This window comes from Ipomoea triloba, chromosome 15 (genome assembly GCF_003576645.1).
Source record: "Ipomoea triloba cultivar NCNSP0323 chromosome 15, ASM357664v1".
Classification (NCBI taxonomy): domain Eukaryota; kingdom Viridiplantae; phylum Streptophyta; class Magnoliopsida; order Solanales; family Convolvulaceae; genus Ipomoea; species Ipomoea triloba.
Window position 1 is genome coordinate 7,891,464 of NC_044930.1, and position 19,201 is coordinate 7,910,664.

The following is a 19,201-nucleotide window of genomic DNA, read 5'->3' on the forward strand; positions in this document are numbered from 1 at the left end:
CAATTGGACGTGTCCACAGTTGCACCTTTAGAAACTATCAAGTCCTAGTTCATTTTAGAGGAATTAGCTTCTCGATGGGATTCCATCGACAAAAGAAAAATCCTAAGTGAGAGATTCCTGGACATAGAAAAATTCAAGTCCCAATGCCAACTTCTACCTGTTTTTGAGAAAATCAAGTTCATGAGGATGGTTACAAATCTAAAAGAATATCCACTTATGGCCATCAAGGAGTTTTATGCAAATCTCATGCCCACTGTCAAGGAAGCAAGGTCATCCCAATATGGGCGTGTCTGGCTGCAGAACAAATATTACAATTTCTCACCTACTACCATAAACATCTATCTTGGTATTGATGCAGATGATATTGAGGATCCTGACATTGATGTGAATATGCTCACAAAGGTCATCGCCGGAGGGACCTACAGTTACTGGCCTACTGAAACCAACATGCTGCCTGCAAAATCGCTTACTACCAAGTATGCCATCCTGCACAAAATTGCAATGACTAACTGGCTGCCAAGTGAGCATAGAGGTGCACTGAATCTTCAAATGGAGAATTTGATCTACAAAATTGGTAAGGGCATTCCGATTAACCTGGGCAATCTCATTTTCAAACAAGTGGTCAGCTTTAGAGATCCTGCTACCAAGGAAAACAAGGTAAACTGCCATTCCCTTGCACCATCTATGGCATCCTGCATGCACAGACCTTCCGACCTAATGCTAGTGAGCCAATGGAGGGACCAAAAGTCAGACTGATAGACGCTCGCCTCAAACAAGGGTCGCATGTACTGGATATTTATCCTGAACACAGAAGCAACTCTGCACAACCTCTAGCCATTGGTCATTCACAAACAAGCCAGCTGACTGCTCAGCTCTTAGATAAGAGCATCCAAGACTTAAACACGATCATTCAAATCTTGGTTGAGAAAAGGGAAGTTGAAATGCAACTACGTGAAGAGTTAAGGCTAAGGGAGCAAGAGATGATAGCTACTACACAAACTGCTGAACCTGCACAATCTGCTGAACCTGCTGAGGGAAACCCAATTGTTGCTGAGAATGTTCTGACCAGCCAGGAGGCTGTGTCATCAGAATCTGATTGATTCTGTTTTTTTTAATACCTTGGTTTGTTTCTCTACTTAGTCCTGCTATGGAGTCTTGTGGCTATAGATTCGCAAGTTCCTGGTAATAGGGGTAGTAGAGACAAACTTCTAATCATGGTTACTCTATTCTGATTGGTTACTGTTTACTTGGTTCCATCTAAAGGCCCTTTTTTGAAGACCTTGGTTTGCTGATCTTATGAAGACTTTATCTTTTTTGTATTAACGTGTAATAGCCATATTTTATTTGTAATATGGCCATGTTTGTTGATGAAATGAACACTTTGCTTATTTTTAAAGTCCTAGTATGTTTTATGACTAAACTGTTGAACTATCTCTACTGTGTTAGAAGTTTTCCTTTGTACTGAGTAGGATATTGCCAAGAAACTTGCTACAAAGGAGGAGATTGTTAATAAAATGTAGAAACTGTTGTTTTGGAAAAGAACCCCCAAGTTGTACTAAGTTTCATGTCAATTTTCTTGGTATTTTAGGAGATAGTTCAATACAACTTGTTTACTCTGTATCAGTCTAAGATAGAGTTTGTATTAGTGCAGTAAGTGGTTCAGGAGTTCTGAAGACATTGAAGATTATGAAGTCGGCACTTTGAACAAGTATCTGATATAGATCAATCAAGATGTTCAGAGACGATTATTCAATTACAACCTCTTCAAGATTCCAACGGGTTTAAATAAGAGCCAACTCTTATTCAGAATGTGGTTGAGTGAATTACAAAGGATAATCCACAGAGTATACTCTGATTGAGCTTAAGTGAGACCTTTGCAAAGCTTACCTTTGATTCAAGATAGAACTTCTCCTTACGAACAAAAGGGCAAGAATTCACTCTGGAAAGCAAGGTGTGATGCTATTGAGGGGGAGCCTCAATTCAAGAAGATCGGGAGATCAAGTTCTTGTCAACTCTTCAAGGCAAAACTCTAGAATGATGTTGTGATGATATTTCTAGAGTCATCCGCGTGAACATGATTGTAATTGTTGGTACATTTCATATTGTTGATTCAATGGAGAGTTGGGCAACCAGAGTGAAGCCCCCTAGACGTAGGAACTGAGGTTCCGAACTGGGTTACCAATTGCTTGTGCCCTTACTGCGTTACGTTTATACTCTTGATTGTGAATTGCTTGTCTGAACTACTAGGCGCATTAGTTTTCAAACGTGTTAGGTAGATTTCGACGAATTTAGCAATTATCTTCACTAGATTGAATCTTACCTAAGAATGTCAAATTGACACAATTAAGTCTCAATTTCAGAAGTTTTCATGAATTGATAAAATTCTAAGAATGATGTGTAAACTTGTTCAATTAGAGCCAATGGGGTATCAACATTGTCAATTCTTTGGACAATGGTGCTATCATTTAGAGTCCAAGTGTAACTGTATTTCTGATCAACAACTTTGTAGTTAGATCGTGTAGGTCTGACAATGATGTAAGAACAACAATTTTGTATGATAAAAAAATAATAATACAATATTTGTAAAGTAATATACAATTGTACTATTATAGAAATACAGACAAAAATATTAATGTCATTCCTAGTAATTCAAAAGTATAATTGAAATATTGAGTTTTGTTCTAAATAATCAATCTAAGATTAATTAAACGAATTAAAGGAAAAAAATTAACCTAAAATTGTTTTTTTTAAATGCAAGAAAATAATTTTCAATATTCATTATTTGTAATCTTTGATGCTCAACTTTGAATGCTATGTATTTAGTCGGGCTAATTATTTGACCAAAGTTTATGTTAAATTTTATATTCTATGCATGATTGCAATAAGTGCTAGGTGCTAGTCGGGTGGTAGAGGAGCGCCTAGCACCTAGACAGCATAGGCGGGCGCTAATTATTTGACCAAAGTTCATGTTAAATTTTATATTGTATGCATGATTGCAATAAGTGCTAGGTGCTAGTCGGGTGGTAGAGGAGCGCCTAGCACCTAAACGGCATAGGCGGGCACCTATGTGGCTAACTAAAAGAAAAACAGTCCACGTGTGTGGGTGTATGTATGTATGTATGTATGTATAATTAGCACGGCCGAGCCGACGGGATTAACTTGGTTAACTCGATCGAAATGGACGAGTTAACTCAGCCGAGTTAGGCGTTAGGCGTTCGAGTTGGGCAAATTAGGTGCTAGGAGGTCGCCTACGCTGGCGCCTAGGAGAGAAATCGCCACAGTCTAGGGGCACCTAGCGCTTAGGCGGCACCTGGGCGCCTAGAAAGATTTTTGCAACAGTGATTGTATGTTTTTAATACACTCAAACATATTCGTAGTATATGTTTAACAACTATACCAACTCTTATTAGGATGAGGTTTGAACCTAAGAGGTTTCTTATAAAAATCAATGAGTAAGTTAAGAATAATAAATATTTAACAGAATATTCCGTTACTAAAGTTTACACTAATGGAATGAGAGAGTATTTAATGGAAGAAAATAATATTATAGAGGATAAAATAGGAAAATAAAAAACAAATACTAAAATTAGAATAATCTAAACCATTAATTTCAACAAATAATTGGACGTACATTTACTTTATAGGCTCTTATTTTTGTGTGTGTGCGCGCGCGTGTAGTAGATAACATTTAAATCAGTGTATACAAAATTGAACTCTTGTCAATTTTTTTTTATTTCTATTTACTTAATTTGATTTGTTTCTCTCGACTATTAAAAAAAATTTGCGAAAGCTATTATTTTTTGAATCTCCACCCTAAAGGAATATATGAATGTCACACTATAATTATTTTAAAAATCTATTGTCTCGACTTTATTAAATCAAACATTATTTGTTGTAGCAAAAATTTTAATTTTCTATTCCAAATCTATATTGCTTTAATTAAAATGTACATTTTATTACAAGCTGATATACTATGTATGCAATGAGACAAAATTTCTGTTTATTTTTAAAATTTAAATGCCAAAAATTCATTATTTAATCAATATTATAGGTAAAAAAATAATATTTCAAAATATTAATGAGAGTTACAAGATGAATAGATCACATATAACAACAATTGAGGTCTCAATTATATATACACAAAAAAAAAACTTATGAATTCATATGTTATAACTTTATTGCATAACTCTTTAATTACTATTTGATAACATTTTTATTTTGTATATTGAAAGTATAATCATTTTTATTTTGTATTAATTATTTATCATTTAAAATTTTTGTGTTGGCTTTAATTTAATCGCACAATGCGCCGACTATAACTTTTGTGTGTGTGTGTGTGTGTGTGTGTATTGGTTATGAATCCTGTGAAAACACTTACATAGGAGAGAAATAAGAACCAATTTCAACTTTACAGCTGTAAAAATTCGACGGATCTGATCAAATTAAAAAAAAAGGACCCGGTGGCAATTTCATAATTATCATCAACTCTACTGTGCAAACTTTAACAACTAAATATGCAAACTTGGTAAATTCTATAAAATCAACGAAAATGACTAAATTTTAAAGCTAAACTGTAAATGTTAGACTTTAAGCAGTAAAAAGTGAACAACTAAATCAAATAAAATCTAAAACTCAGTCATAAAACTTTAAAATCGAAACTCTTATTGCAATGCACTTTCGCATTTTTGCAAGTGTAAACTTTTAATACTAAATATGCAAAATGTTAACACTAAATATACAAAATGTTACTACTAAATAGTAGATTTTAGTGTTCACGTTTGTATAGTAAAGTTAGTGATAATTACGAAACTGCCACTGTGTTTTTTTTTAATATGATCTGGTGCGTTCAATTTTCCCAGATGTAAGTTGTGATTAGTTCTTAATTTTCTTCTATAGACTTGTTCTCATATGATCCAATATATATATATATATATATATATATATATGCCCGTAAGGGCAGCCTGAGTGGCAAGACCAAGACGCTCGCGGCCGTGAGGTCCTGAGTTCGAAACCGTCTGCCACCCGGGTTTGAGCCGGTCAGCTATGGGCAACCTAGGCTGGTTAACCTCCTTGTGGTCCTTTGCCGGCTAGGATCACAGGGCGAGGGTTTACTCACATACTCGGAAGAGGAGTGGGGTTTGCCTCGATAAACCCATTATGCTAAAAGGTAAAACATCACACTTATATGAGATTGTCTCACGAATCTTAATCAATGAGATAGGTCAAATCTTGGATAGTTACTTGTTACTTATAGTGTTACAAAAATCCTGTTTAGGCACCGATTAATTGGCACCTAGGCGCTAAGCGTTGGCTAGCTGCATGGCGTATCACCATAATCGGTGGTGTCTAGGCGGTCGCCTAGGACGCCTAAACACTCATCGCTTAGGCCTCCTAGACATCGATTAGGTCACCTAGTTAGACAGTTAGCTATTATTCCCTTCACTTTTAAATGTGTTATTTAACTCAAAACGACATCGTTTTGAGCGAAATATCCCTAAATTGTTCAAACTCTAGATATTTTTAAGGTTAATATTTAATATTTTAGTATTAACTATTAAAGTATTAAATAGTTTATAATTATCCAGTCTTAAAAAATTAAAAAAAAAAACTTAAACAAAATTTTAAAAATAAAATATAAAATAAAAAAAATACACGGGTGCCTAGGCGCTAGGCATCCCCGAGCGCCTAGCGATTTTTTAACCATGGTTACTTATGATAGAAATCATAATATTTATTAAATAAATTGTTACTTATAATGGATATGTCAATATTTTTATGTGAAATTGTGATATTATTTAGAGTAAAATGATTGTAATTTGTTACTGAAGATAAAAGTTGTACTACATACAATTGAAACTGTGATACTTTTAAAGTGTAATTCTAATGTAAATATTATAATACTCATATGTGAAATCTTAATTATGAATGAAATTGTAATACTCGTTGAAAATTTAATACTAATTTTAATTAAAAATAAATCGTTACTTATGATATTGTGACACCCGAGATTTTCAGCCCCCAATTTTATCCATTGAAATTCCAAAGTTATTCCTACTTCTTCCTTAATATTCATTTGGTCCCTAACTCATGTTCATTGAAAGCTACTCTAATGTTCATATCCATTGAAATCATGAACTTTATTCTTTTGGACCAACTAGTTGATATATTATTTATTATTATATTATATTCATAGTTATAATATACTCCTATATTTTAATCTATATGATATATACCTACATAAATATATAAAGTCATATTTATAAATATATATATGGGTGGTACGTATAATGTACATATATTTATGTATTAATGCTATAAGTACTATTATTATATTTAATATATATATGTTGTGTACGTGTATATCTATATTATATATATGGACACAGGTATTATGTGTGTATTATAGTATTACCATCATTATTATTTCAAATATTATTATAGTTATATTCAAATAATTCCTAACTTTCCTCAATCCTTCATTATTCCTTTTTATGACCATTAACCCTAATTGGTATATTATAACTCCCACCCTTTGCCACTCATTCACCTACGATCATTACCCAAAGATAAATAAGGAGAAATTCATCTTCTTCTTCCTCTCTTCCCTTCTTGGCCGAGAAACACCAACACAAGAAAAAAAAAAATTTCTCTTCTCTTCTTCATTGGAGCTATTCAATTAGGGGCAAGTCTTGGTGAAGGAGCAGGACTTTTCAATCAATGTTAGAGGATTTTCTAGGAGGGTATCCTACGATTCCAAGTAAGTGGATTTTCTCCTAATTGCTTGCCCTTTTATTTAAAAAAAAAAATTATTTTGATGATTGATCATATGTGATTATGAAAATGTTAGTTGTATATATGAGTGGTGATGTATTATACAGTTCTTAGAAAATTGATGGTTTTGAATAAGCCTATGCATAAAAATACTAATTAAAATGCTAGTTGTATATATATACTACTATGTACGTATATATGTATTTTATATTTATGTATCTGTATGATTATGAATATGTATATTTGTATGTATATTATATATAGATATATGAATAGGTAGTACGTATGAATAGTATATAAATGAAAATAAAATTTTATTTTGGAGTATGTAAATAAATTGTGTGCGTGGGGTGTTTAAAAAAAATACTTTTAATTATGTGATGTATGTACGTACAGTAGTTTATATATAAAAAGAAATTGATTATTATTTTGTTAGCTACTGTATACAGATAGTATATATACTTATATATATAAACAAAAAAAATATTATTTTAATTATGTTTATATGTTGGTACGGTGAGTTACATATATAAAAAAGGAATAAATATAGATATATATATATTATATGATACGTATGTAGCTTTATCTAAAAAATAATAATAATAATAATAAAATTATTATTTTATTTGTACACAATTTATGTGGTGATGCGTATGTATCTATAAAGAGAATAATATTCATATTTTAGTTTTTTTCTATACTCAATATGAATAGTTCTAGGCATGAATTTAATTATGTATTGGTTGTATATTATAGTGTATATGAATTGTGTTAAATTCTATTGTATCCCATGCTTATGTAAAGTAATTGCGTCGTAACAAGTATTTTTGTACTCTGCATATATATAGATTTATATGAATTTTATTTAATTATTGTGTATATGTAACACCCCAATTTTCCACTCTTATACTTTCTTACAAATCAGTAATCAGATGCTGCGGAAGCTTACATCTACTCAACAGAAAACTGGGTGCTACCGCCACACCTAGAGTGAATTCTATCACCTCTTTGACAAACTCCACTCTAAGTGCTAAGGCTAAACTTACAACACCAACACACTACAACAACATCATAGTAGACCTCAACCTGCACTTCTCTTCTATTCTGAGCTCATCGGCTACAGAGGTACTCACTAAACTGCATCTGATAAAAACAATACACATTGAAGTGTAGTTAGCGCGACGGCTAAGTAAGGATATCCACGGGTTATTCAAAACTAAATAAAGGTTTTGTAAAAAAAAATTGTTACATCAAAACCCTATCCTTACTCATCAGCCGAGGTTCTACCTGCAACAGTTACACATAGCAACGTGCACACATAATAGGCAACAATTTCAATAACAATCTTGAATCACTTTCCCTCTAGACGAGGTCATACAATAATCATTTACTTACTCAAAGCATATATTGCTAAACATTTAAGCATATAAGCAAGTAATGGAAAAACACAAATTCCACCTTTTTGTTCTCAATCACTTTCTTTGAAAAACATTTCCCTCATAAGGAAATTCTCTTCACTTTTCACCTTTCAGAGAGATCACCCACAACCTTTGGGTACTTAAATACTTGTCACATCTTTCTTTCCCGTAGCTACGGCGTAACTACATTCATATTTCAAAATTCCACTTAGTCCTAGATAGAAAGTGAGTGTGAAACCTTTGGAGTATCCTTTCTCCACTTTTGACTGACCACTTGGATCGTTCAACTCGGCTTCAGTGGTCATCGCCCGGTCTAATACTGATCCCCTGGACTTATAGGCGCGTTGGAATGATTCCTAGCTAGCCTCACTAGGTTCATAAGAACGACACCTACCCGAAAATAGAGTGACTATGCTTAAGTGTGCACACCCCCGCAGGAGACCCTTTTCCTTCCGGGTGATATAGTACTCGGCGAATAGACTTCGCCCACAGTATGAACTGGTCATACAATAACATAACCGCCATACGAGAAGGCACTTTAAGCTCTCTATCCCGTAGGCTACAAGACAAGGTCCTTCACCACTTTTACTAGAACTAAGGGTTTGAAAACATTTTCCTTCCTTTTCCCTTTTCTTGCTTTGAAAATATTTTGGACATACTTGAGTCAATTCCAATACTCGGAAATCGATTCCCCCTTTTAACCAAATCCGGAAATTTCCCTTTTCTCTTGCAAAACATTTAGATAATCCACTAACAACCCTTCACAATGGTAAATCAAGTGTAACCATTCTACACTTCCAACCCCACATTTTTCACATAAGTTCCATACTTGACACATACATCTCAATACATATAGCATATGTACTTCCCAACCTTAACATAGGCATAATACACAAAATACATTTACTCTTTACATGTACATAATACCACCTCCTTATAAGAAAATTTCAGCTTGGCGCAGTCCGAAAGATTGAGCCGGTAAAAATAATTCCCGAACTCTTTTTCACTTGAAATTTTTATGGTAGAACCCCAACTCATAGTACTTGATGTCCATAAAAAGTTTTGATCATTTTGATCCGCGAATAAACACAGAAAATTCCATTTTTGCCCTTGGCAGTGTGCTGTCCAGAATTTTTTTCTCTGTGGACCAGTTTTGGAAAAAAATTCGAAAACCATACTTATACTACTCCGATCATTATGAAATTGTATATGCAGGTTCTACACTTATAGAACTACATATCTGAAACAAATAGAATCAAAATACCTTACCAAATTTTCCCAATAAATCTCGGAAGTTACTGCCAGAAATCTATCTTGATTTTCAATATTTTCACAAGTATAAGCCTATATGAACATAAATATAACATATACATGCATATCCAAGCTATGAACATGTATACAAAAATATTTCCAAAGCTCAAAAACACCATATTTCAACCAAATAATCAATTATCCAAATTCAAGTGACTAATCCAACTTAAGGGATTCCTTACCTCCTTGAGAGTATATTAACACCGTAGGATGAATTTTGAATCTTTTCCCCCAATTTACTCAAAACCCTAAGATCAAAATCAACACCATAACAACAAATATTAAGAACTTAAGCTTAGATTCATGCTCTAGGAGGAAAAACAAAGCTTTCCACCGAATAAAATCGAAGTTTTATCGAATAGTTTGACACTTGTGAAGAAACTTGGCTATGGAAGCAAGCTTTAATGGAGGAAAAATGGTGAAGAAGATGAAGATGATCACACTTTCTCTCTCTCTCTTTGATTTCGGCAATTTGAAGGGAAATGGAAAAAAAATTAAAGACAAAGTTTATATATTATATGAGGGAGCTTGTAGGATAAGCCACATTATTTGGATCATCTTCAAGAAGTAATTAAATAATAACATGTGGCTAGAAATGGTGACAAGTGTCAAAATCTTATGTAACATGTGGCTAGAAATGGTGACAAGTGTCAAAATCTTATGGTAACTGTGGCTAGAAATGGTGACAAGTGTCAAAATCTTATGGTAACTCAAGAAAAATATCTTCAATTGGACTAGTAAGGGTCAAAACAGATATAATTTCGGTAGGAAATAATTTAAATAGGAATAATTCCGAAACTAAAAATTTATCTCAGACTGAAACTCAAAATTGGGCTAGGTTCGGTACACCGCGAAATTCTGCGATGTTACGATCAAAATAAATTTTCACCCTTGTAGTCCGTCTAATTCCAACTTAACTAAGCAGGAAGTTCATACTTAGTCATAATATGCATAATCATCCATTTCCTAGGAAATCCGAGCTGAAAATTCGTTCCTTAAAAATTTTACGGTTCGCGACCGGTACGTATGATCGCAGCTTAATAACAACTATACTCCCTTATAAAAATTCCTTTGAAGCATCGGGAGATCATCTTATGAATTTCAACGCCTTAGGATAAAATAATAATGTTAGGAAAATACGGGGTATTACAGTATAAGAAAATTTGGTTATATATACATTTGATTATGCATGTATATACCTATAAGTATATAAATTAATAAATTTTGTTATTAGTATATACGTATAAATGTATATAGCCGTATATGCACATGCATATATATAAAATAAATTTATGTGATTAATTATTATGTATAAGTATGTTTGGACCGTATGTCAATATGAATGTATGTGTAAGTGTATAGTATACCGTATGAATATGTATATTAAATACTTCATATGTATGTTGGTAGTGACAAAGTGTGTAATTTTGGTCACAATATTGATTTTGAATTATTTGAGTAAGAAATGAAAATTTGGTAAAGTATTTTCCCTTATCAAATTATTATTATTTTAAATTATTATTTTTGGAGCAAGCAGTCCCTTACTTAGCAAGTGTTGCTAACCCCTTACTTTTTGTTATGTTTTGAAATCTCGAAAATGAGTAACATGTGATGTTTGAAGTGGTTTGCTGTGAGAGTGCGGTAGACTGAGGTCCCGATAACTATCAAGGCTTAGATGAAATTGATGTAATAGTGGATTATTAATATTTATTTATACTCTTAGAAAATCTTTGGATTATGGATTGATTTTGTTTAAGGTTAGCCTTGCATCTAATCAAGTAAGGATTAGGTGTGGCGGTAGCATCCCTATTCAATTAAGTATATAAAGCTTCCGTAATATTGTTAGTGAATTCTTAAGAAAAAAAAATTAAGGAAAATCAGTCTAATTTGGTCTTGAAAAATGGGGGTGTTACAGATATATATTGTAATACTTATATGTGAAATTATGATATTATTTATACCAAAATTAATTATTATTAATATGATTAAATAAATATTATAATACTTATAATTGAAATTGTAATACTTACGTATCTATTTATCTACAGTCCAGTATATTTTATGGACAGCAATCTCTGACGGTCTCACACACATTTTTGTCAATAAGAAATCCTTTGCAGTTAATTTGTGGTGAGCCAGTGACTTACGCGTGCAGTGTACAGGGTGTACATATACATTTCCAAAAATGTAATAAAAAATGANAACATGTGGCTAGAAATGGTGACAAGTGTCAAAATCTTATGGTAACTCAAGAAAAATATCTTCAATTGGACTAGTAAGGGTCAAAACAGATATAATTTCGGTAGGAAATAATTTAAATAGGAATAATTCCGAAACTAAAAATTTATCTCAGACTGAAACTCAAAATTGGGCTAGGTTCGGTACACCGCGAAATTCTGCGATGTTACGATCAAAATAAATTTTCACCCTTGTAGTCCGTCTAATTCCAACTTAACTAAGCAGGAAGTTCATACTTAGTCATAATATGCATAATCATCCATTTCCTAGGAAATCCGAGCTGAAAATTCGTTCCTTAAAAATTTTACGGTTCGCGACCGGTACGTATGATCGCAGCTTAATAACAACTATACTCCCTTATAAAAATTCCTTTGAAGCATCGGGAGATCATCTTATGAATTTCAACGCCTTAGGATAAAATAATAATGTTAGGAAAATACGGGGTATTACAGTATAAGAAAATTTGGTTATATATACATTTGATTATGCATGTATATACCTATAAGTATATAAATTAATAAATTTTGTTATTAGTATATACGTATAAATGTATATAGCCGTATATGCACATGCATATATATAAAATAAATTTATGTGATTAATTATTATGTATAAGTATGTTTGGACCGTATGTCAATATGAATGTATGTGTAAGTGTATAGTATACCGTATGAATATGTATATTAAATACTTCATATGTATGTTGGTAGTGACAAAGTGTGTAATTTTGGTCACAATATTGATTTTGAATTATTTGAGTAAGAAATGAAAATTTGGTAAAGTATTTTCCCTTATCAAATTATTATTATTTTAAATTATTATTTTTGGAGCAAGCAGTCCCTTACTTAGCAAGTGTTGCTAACCCCTTACTTTTTGTTATGTTTTGAAATCTCGAAAATGAGTAACATGTGATGTTTGAAGTGGTTTGCTGTGAGAGTGCGGTAGACTGAGGTCCCGATAACTATCAAGGCTTAGATGAAATTGATGTAATAGTGGATTATTAATATTTATTTATACTCTTAGAAAATCTTTGGATTATGGATTGATTTTGTTTAAGGTTAGCCTTGCATCTAATCAAGTAAGGATTAGGTGTGGCGGTAGCATCCCTATTCAATTAAGTATATAAAGCTTCCGTAATATTGTTAGTGAATTCTTAAGAAAAAAAAATTAAGGAAAATCAGTCTAATTTGGTCTTGAAAAATGGGGGTGTTACAGATATATATTGTAATACTTATATGTGAAATTATGATATTATTTATACCAAAATTAATTATTATTAATATGATTAAATAAATATTATAATACTTATAATTGAAATTGTAATACTTACGTATCTATTTATCTACAGTCCAGTATATTTTATGGACAGCAATCTCTGACGGTCTCACACACATTTTTGTCAATAAGAAATCCTTTGCAGTTAATTTGTGGTGAGCCAGTGACTTACGCGTGCAGTGTACAGGGTGTACATATACATTTCCAAAAATGTAATAAAAAATGAATTAGCAAATGACGCCGACGGCCAACCAAAATGAACTCATTGTTGGAGACTTTTCTTCTGTATACAGACCACCAGAAAAGACTCCTTATTCCTACCCCTCCCTCTCATCTCCTCTCCCCTAAAACACTCATCTTTCTCTCGTCTTCTTCAACCTCTCTCTGCTTCATCTGTCGTTTTAGGGAGAAATAATCTTCTGCTTCTTGTGAGGTTCGTATCTTTCCCTGATCTCTTTTTCTCCTCAATATGTCAATCAAGTTTTCATCTTTTTTTTTTTGATTTTAGACTGATGGGTAGCTTAAATTTTAGGTGTAGATGAATAGAGATTGTGTTTTGGGTCGTTCGATCTCTTGGTCTCCTAGTTGTATTCTATCTGATATTTGATCTTTTTGTATCTATAATAGTAATAATCTTACTAACTTTTTCTATTGCTGTTCTGTTTCTTCTGTTAGTGTACAAGAAATATTATCTCTTTGTCTGTGTATGTTTCTTTGTTTCTTGAAATTCTGAACTATGGAAATTGAAACTGTAGATCGAGAGAAAAGGTCAGTCGCTGACGATGTTCATCTAGCTTGAGTGTGTTTTGATTGCATAATTGGAGATTGTAAGGAGAATCTCCATTAAATGATTGAATTCTTTAGCTCAATTAGATGGACTCAGATAAACTGAAATGGTTTGTGTCTGAATTTCAATGTCAGTTAGGAACTAGATCAGTTAGATTGACCTAAATTCTACTGTTGTGTGCTATTTCTTTTTTCTTGGTTTTTTGGTATGTGGCTTGTTTATGATCCAATGGACAAAAAAATAATTTTATGTTTTCCAATTTGTTGTTCCCTACAATTACAGAAACAAACTGATTTAATTTTCATAAATTGGGATTTATTTATTGCAGTGGGCAATAATATATCTAGACTAGATAGCAGCAGCTGATAATTTGAAGAGAGAATGTCAGGAGGTGGTTCGCAGAATAGCTTGAGAAAAACACTTGGAGCACTTAAGGATACCACTACTGTTAGTTTAGCTAAAATTAATAGTGATTACAAGGTACTGGTTATATATGTATGTCTGTATGTGTATGTATACACATACATATTTCTTTCTTATGCCTCTTGCTCCTTTTATATTTCTATCTCATTCTGATACTTTTACTATTGGGGATTGAATTGTTAACAGGAGTTAGACATTGCTATTGTTAGGGCAACAAATCACGTTGAACGACCAGCAAAAGAGAAACATATAAGAGGTGGGTGTGAAGGGTGCATTGTTTATGTAGTTTACCTTATTTATCTGTAAACCTCTCCAGAGTGGACATGATATGATTTGTTTAATTCTTATTTCAGCTATCTTTGCTGCTATTTCTGCTACAAGGCCTCGGGCAGATGTTGCATACTGCATACATGCTCTCGCAAGACGGCTATCAAAGACACATAATTGGGCGGTATGATCATAGTCTAATAACATCTCTTTTCAAGTTAAACCTTTTTTTTTTTTAAAGTTGGTGGTGAGGCTGAATGGGGATTCCTGTAAAAAATTATGTGTATCATGGAAGATGTGTTTCTTATTTAGCATTAGATTCTAATATATGGTCTAGGGAAATAGGGGAGATTCTGGGCACTTACGTAGTATTAATAGATGGGTTAAATGTATGTGGATATCCAAATGCGCATTTACACTACACTAGGTTACTGCTAATTGCAACTGACTTTTGTTTGTGTCACTGTCACCTATAGGTTGCACTGAAAACGTTGATTGTTATCCATCGTGCTTTGAGAGAGGTGGACCCCACATTCCATGAGGAACTTATTAACTATGGACGAAGCAGGAATCGCATACTTAACATGTCTCATTTCAAGGATGACTCAAGTCCTAATGGTAGCTGCCTTATTCTCTTATTTATGGGAAGTTGCCTTTGGTTTGCTCTTTAGTTCTAATGTGTATTAATCCATTTGTAGCGTGGGATTACTCTGCTTGGGTGCGTACCTATGCATTATACTTGGAGGAGAGGCTGGAGTGCTTTCGAGTGTTGAAATATGATGTGGAGACTGATCGTTCAGTGAGTGAAAACATGTTTCATGTATCTTTACAAATTTAGTGAATGTTACGAAAGAAGCTTATGTAGTTCGATTTATTTTTCATGTGGAGCTCATTCATTTCTTATCTGAAATCAGATTGAACTGTGGGATTTTGCTGTGATTAAATTCCACTCATATCCAAAGTATGATTTTAAAATAAAAAATAAATATTAAAAAATGTGGAGGCAGTTTGCAGTGTATTCTAAGTCCTTTATTGCTATAACTCTATCTTTTCTGCTGTAGGGAAATTGAGAGTCTATATTTGTACTGTTTTTCTTTTCACTGTGCTTTGTAAGTTTGTATTATGGATATATAAATATGCCACAGATGGATTTGCATCAGTGGGAATTGAATTTGATGTGTGATCAATTGTTCTCGGTATGACACACTGAAAAACTAATCTATTTTTATTTTTAAATGTTTCCTTCAATACTGCAGAGAACCAAAGATTTGGACACTCCGGACTTGCTTGAGCAGTTACCAGCTCTACAGCAACTTCTATATCGTGTTATTGGCTGTCAGGTAATTCACTATATGGTGCAATCCCCTCGTGATATTTTCCATAATTTGAATGACACATTTGATTGTGCTTTGTTCAAATAAGTTTAACTTTCAAGTTTATGAAGGACAACTATTGAGACTTATATTAACTTCATTGCAGCCTCAAGGGGCAGCTGTTCATAATTTTGTGATTCAGTTAGCACTGTCAATGGTACATAGAGTTACAATTTTTATTTTTATTTTTATTTTTTTTTTATATTTTTAAATAAAATTTTCAAAGAAAGGGCTAGCTTGTATAGTAATGGTTGTCTAATTGTGTGTTGCTATTCTTATAGGTTGCTTCAGAAAGCATTAAAGTTTACAATGCTATAAGTGATGGCACGGTTAATTTGGTTGACAAGGTAGGCTATCTTATATTGGCTATTTATATCATAAACATTACTGTTGTGTTTGTTTTTGTTTAATCAATAACAAAGGGTAACACTAGTATTTAATCCTAATAGTTCTTTGAGATGCAAAGGAATGATGCTCTCAGGGCCCTGGATATATACCGCAGGGCTGGTCAGCAGGTATTATCTTTATAAAAATATATTCTTAAATTTGAGCTTATTCCTCCAAATAGGTTGGGAGGTAATTTTTCATTTGGACACTGTTTTGATTTAACTCCATATTTTTAGGCTGAGAGACTGTCAGAGTTCTATGAGATATGTAAAAATCTTGATGTTGGCCGGGGAGAAAGATTTATCAAGATTGAGCAGGTTTAATAATAATGCTTTTGTGAGTTTTGTCAAATCAATATGACGTGTGTGTAATTTTGAATTTTGACTTAGTTATGGCCTTGTTCCTTATTTTCAAGCCCCCTGCTTCATTTCTACAAACCATGGAGGAATATGTGAAAGAAGCACCTCGGTATTCTACAGCTGCTCGCAAGGATTCAGTAAGAAGTTATCATTGATCCTCTTTGGAATCAGAATATGATGATGCTTTAATTGGTGTTGAAAAAGATTTTCTTTTGTTTGTCTTAACTTTATTTTTCGTTTCTACTACGCAGTATTATTTTGTTGGTTGAGGGTTGGGGTTGGTGATAGGATGATGGAACAGAAAAAAATTTTGCATGCATACTTTGAAAACAAAAAATTGCTTACCAACATTTACTCCTGTTCTTATGCCTTCTGCAGAGGAGACCACACTGAAATGACTGAATAACACATAGGTTTAGGTTTCTAAATACCATTCTTTCACTGGGTGAATTATAAACACAAGGGCAACATCTGAAGGACTCTTAACTGCTAATAGTCCTTGCAGATATATGATTTCATTTCCTCCTAAATATGATTTTTTTTTTTTTTTTAAAACTTTTTCTCAACAACACAGGTGGTTGAAGATAAAAAAGTGGTCCTGCCTATAGAGGACAAAAAAGATGTGGAGGTCAAAGAGACGGGATCTCCTCCCCCACCGGCACCTGCACCTGCACCTGAATCAGTGCCAGAAGCACCTGTTAAAGTAGAAACTCCTGTGGCAGAACCACCTGATCTGTTGGTAAGAGTTACTCTATATGTATCAACTGAAAAGGAATGCATAGCATAGAAGTTTCAAGCTTTAGAATTTAATTTCATTCTTTTTGGTGCTAGTCTCTGGATGATTCTGCTCCAGCTGTTGCTGAATTAGATGAGAAGAATGCTATGGCTTTAGCTATTGTTCCAGTTGGTATGTTCTATTAAGACTTTAATTTTGTCTTACACTGCACTAGCTAGTCAAAGATGATGAAAATTATTAACATAATATCTCTTTTCTATATGATTAATCCAGTCTCCATTTGACATTTGTCAAAACAAAAATAGGGATTAATTATTAGTTTACATATCAGGAGAGGTTATGCTGCACGCACAAATCAGATTATTATGAAATTTGAACTTATTCACTCACTCGATTGCTCCTTCTTTACATCTTGAACTGCCTTAAAACTAACTAATACTCCTTTGTCTTGTAGGTTCTACGAACCAGTCATCTACTAGTGTTCCAAATCTGGCAAATGGAGTTACAGGCTGGGAATTGGCACTTGTGGAGGCTCCCACCTCCAATGAGACTTCCACAGCTTCAGTCAAACTGGTATTGCATCCATCCTATATCTTGATTATATTTTTGTTCTGGATATACATACATCTTTACATTTAAAAACTATATTTTGTGTTTTTGCGAAAGGCTGGAGGGCTAGACAAACTCACACTAGATAGCCTTTATGATGATGCAATTAGACGGAGCAACCAAAATGTAAGCTATAACCCATGGGAACCATCACCCGTGGCAGTTGCTCCCATGATGCCACCACATGACCCGTTGTTCTATGCTTCAAATACGGTGGCCGCACCAACATCAGTGAACAATCAACAACAACAGGCTTACATGTTTCAGCAACAACAGCAGATGATGATGGGCGCCCAACCACAACCACCCATTAATCCTTTTGGCAATCCCTATGGTGCAGTTGCCAATCCTTATAGTCATCCTGCTTTGCCTGTTCAATCCTACAATAATCCTTATGCCGGCCTCATTTGAGCAATAATTTCCCTCAAGCAAACATTCTTTTACCGGGTGGCAAGCCGTTGTTGGAAGAGCATTGAGCTGCAGCAGCAGCTACCATGGCGGCATTCTTGATACTGGATCATATTTGATGGATAGATGTGTATCATTGCAGAAAGTAGGATGAAATTATTTGTTGAATAATTAGGTAGCTTTGGTTCAGTGATTGTTTACATCATGGACACACAATAATGCTGCTTGTGAGACCTTAATATTTTAACCTGCTTTATCTCAAGCAGGTTTTTGTCGTCTATGTCACCTCATGTTTAATCCCTCAATTTTCTCATGTTTATTTTATTTTATTTTTGTAAAATGATTGTACTACTGCACTGATTGATGTATGTATTAACGAGCAAGATTTGTTTAGTGATGCATAGTGCAGTGAAATACAAAGGAAGAGCGAAGAAAAATAGTTTCTTTTTTGTTTTTTTATTAAAAGAATATTGAACATGCAATTTTTAAATAGTTACAATTTTCATAGCTGGAAGTGATATTTTTCTTCCCTCAATTGTTTGCGTGCATAATGTGGGTTTGGTGATTAAAGCACTTGATCGTGGAAATTCATTGTATCTTGTAATCGAGTGGTGGATATAGTGAATTCTTCTTGGATATAGGAGAAAGTGGAGTAGGAAGATTATATACACCTCCGAACTACTATAAATTGGTTCACACGTGAAACATGCTACACATTATTTATATTCCGTGGCGTACAAGACACTAACAAACTGTTAATTAAGTGTTTTAGTTTTGATTTTGGCTTAGCAGTTCGAATTGGGAGAAAAGTCTATTCACCCTCTCTAGATTTTTCCTTA

The 19,201-nt window shown here is 33.4% G+C and overlaps 2 protein-coding genes across 2 annotated transcripts; both read left to right on the top strand.

Moving 5' to 3' along the window:
- Positions 1-216: 216 nt before the first annotated feature.
- On the top strand, positions 217-1,100 carry LOC116005639. Its single transcript, XM_031245885.1, has 2 exons — positions 217-657; positions 705-1,100. Exons 1-2 carry the CDS (start codon positions 217-219, stop codon positions 1,098-1,100), a joined length of 837 nt encoding a protein of 278 aa, XP_031101745.1.
- Positions 1,101-13,259: 12,159 nt separating this feature from the next.
- LOC116006839 (putative clathrin assembly protein At5g35200) lies at positions 13,260-18,763 on the top strand. The gene is made up of 16 exons (XM_031247335.1): positions 13,260-13,446; positions 14,129-14,280; positions 14,410-14,479; positions 14,577-14,674; positions 14,967-15,108; positions 15,189-15,289; positions 15,747-15,830; positions 15,970-16,020; positions 16,145-16,210; positions 16,313-16,378; positions 16,487-16,567; positions 16,666-16,746; positions 17,184-17,348; positions 17,441-17,516; positions 17,800-17,918; positions 18,012-18,763. The coding sequence occupies exons 2-16, from the start codon at positions 14,182-14,184 to the stop codon at positions 18,363-18,365; spliced, it is 1,653 nt and encodes a 550-aa protein (XP_031103195.1). The 5' UTR covers positions 13,260-13,446; positions 14,129-14,181; the 3' UTR covers positions 18,366-18,763.
- The last annotated feature ends 438 nt before the right edge of the window (positions 18,764-19,201 follow it).

Bases quoted from the DNA above. Each gene is read 5' to 3' on its own strand.
- LOC116005639 (XM_031245885.1), top strand. From the start codon at position 217: ATGGCCATCAAGGAGTTTTATGCAAATCTCATGCCCACTGTCAAGGAA. The intron at 658-704 runs GTAAACTGCCAT...CTGCATGCACAG, and splicing joins CTGCTACCAAGGAAAACAAG to ACCTTCCGACCTAATGCTAG.
- LOC116006839 (XM_031247335.1), top strand. From the start codon at position 14,182: ATGTCAGGAGGTGGTTCGCAGAATAGCTTGAGAAAAACACTTGGAGCA. The intron at 15,831-15,969 runs GTAATTCACTAT...ACTTCATTGCAG, and splicing joins ATCGTGTTATTGGCTGTCAG to CCTCAAGGGGCAGCTGTTCA. The intron at 16,021-16,144 runs GTACATAGAGTT...CTATTCTTATAG, and splicing joins TTCAGTTAGCACTGTCAATG to GTTGCTTCAGAAAGCATTAA.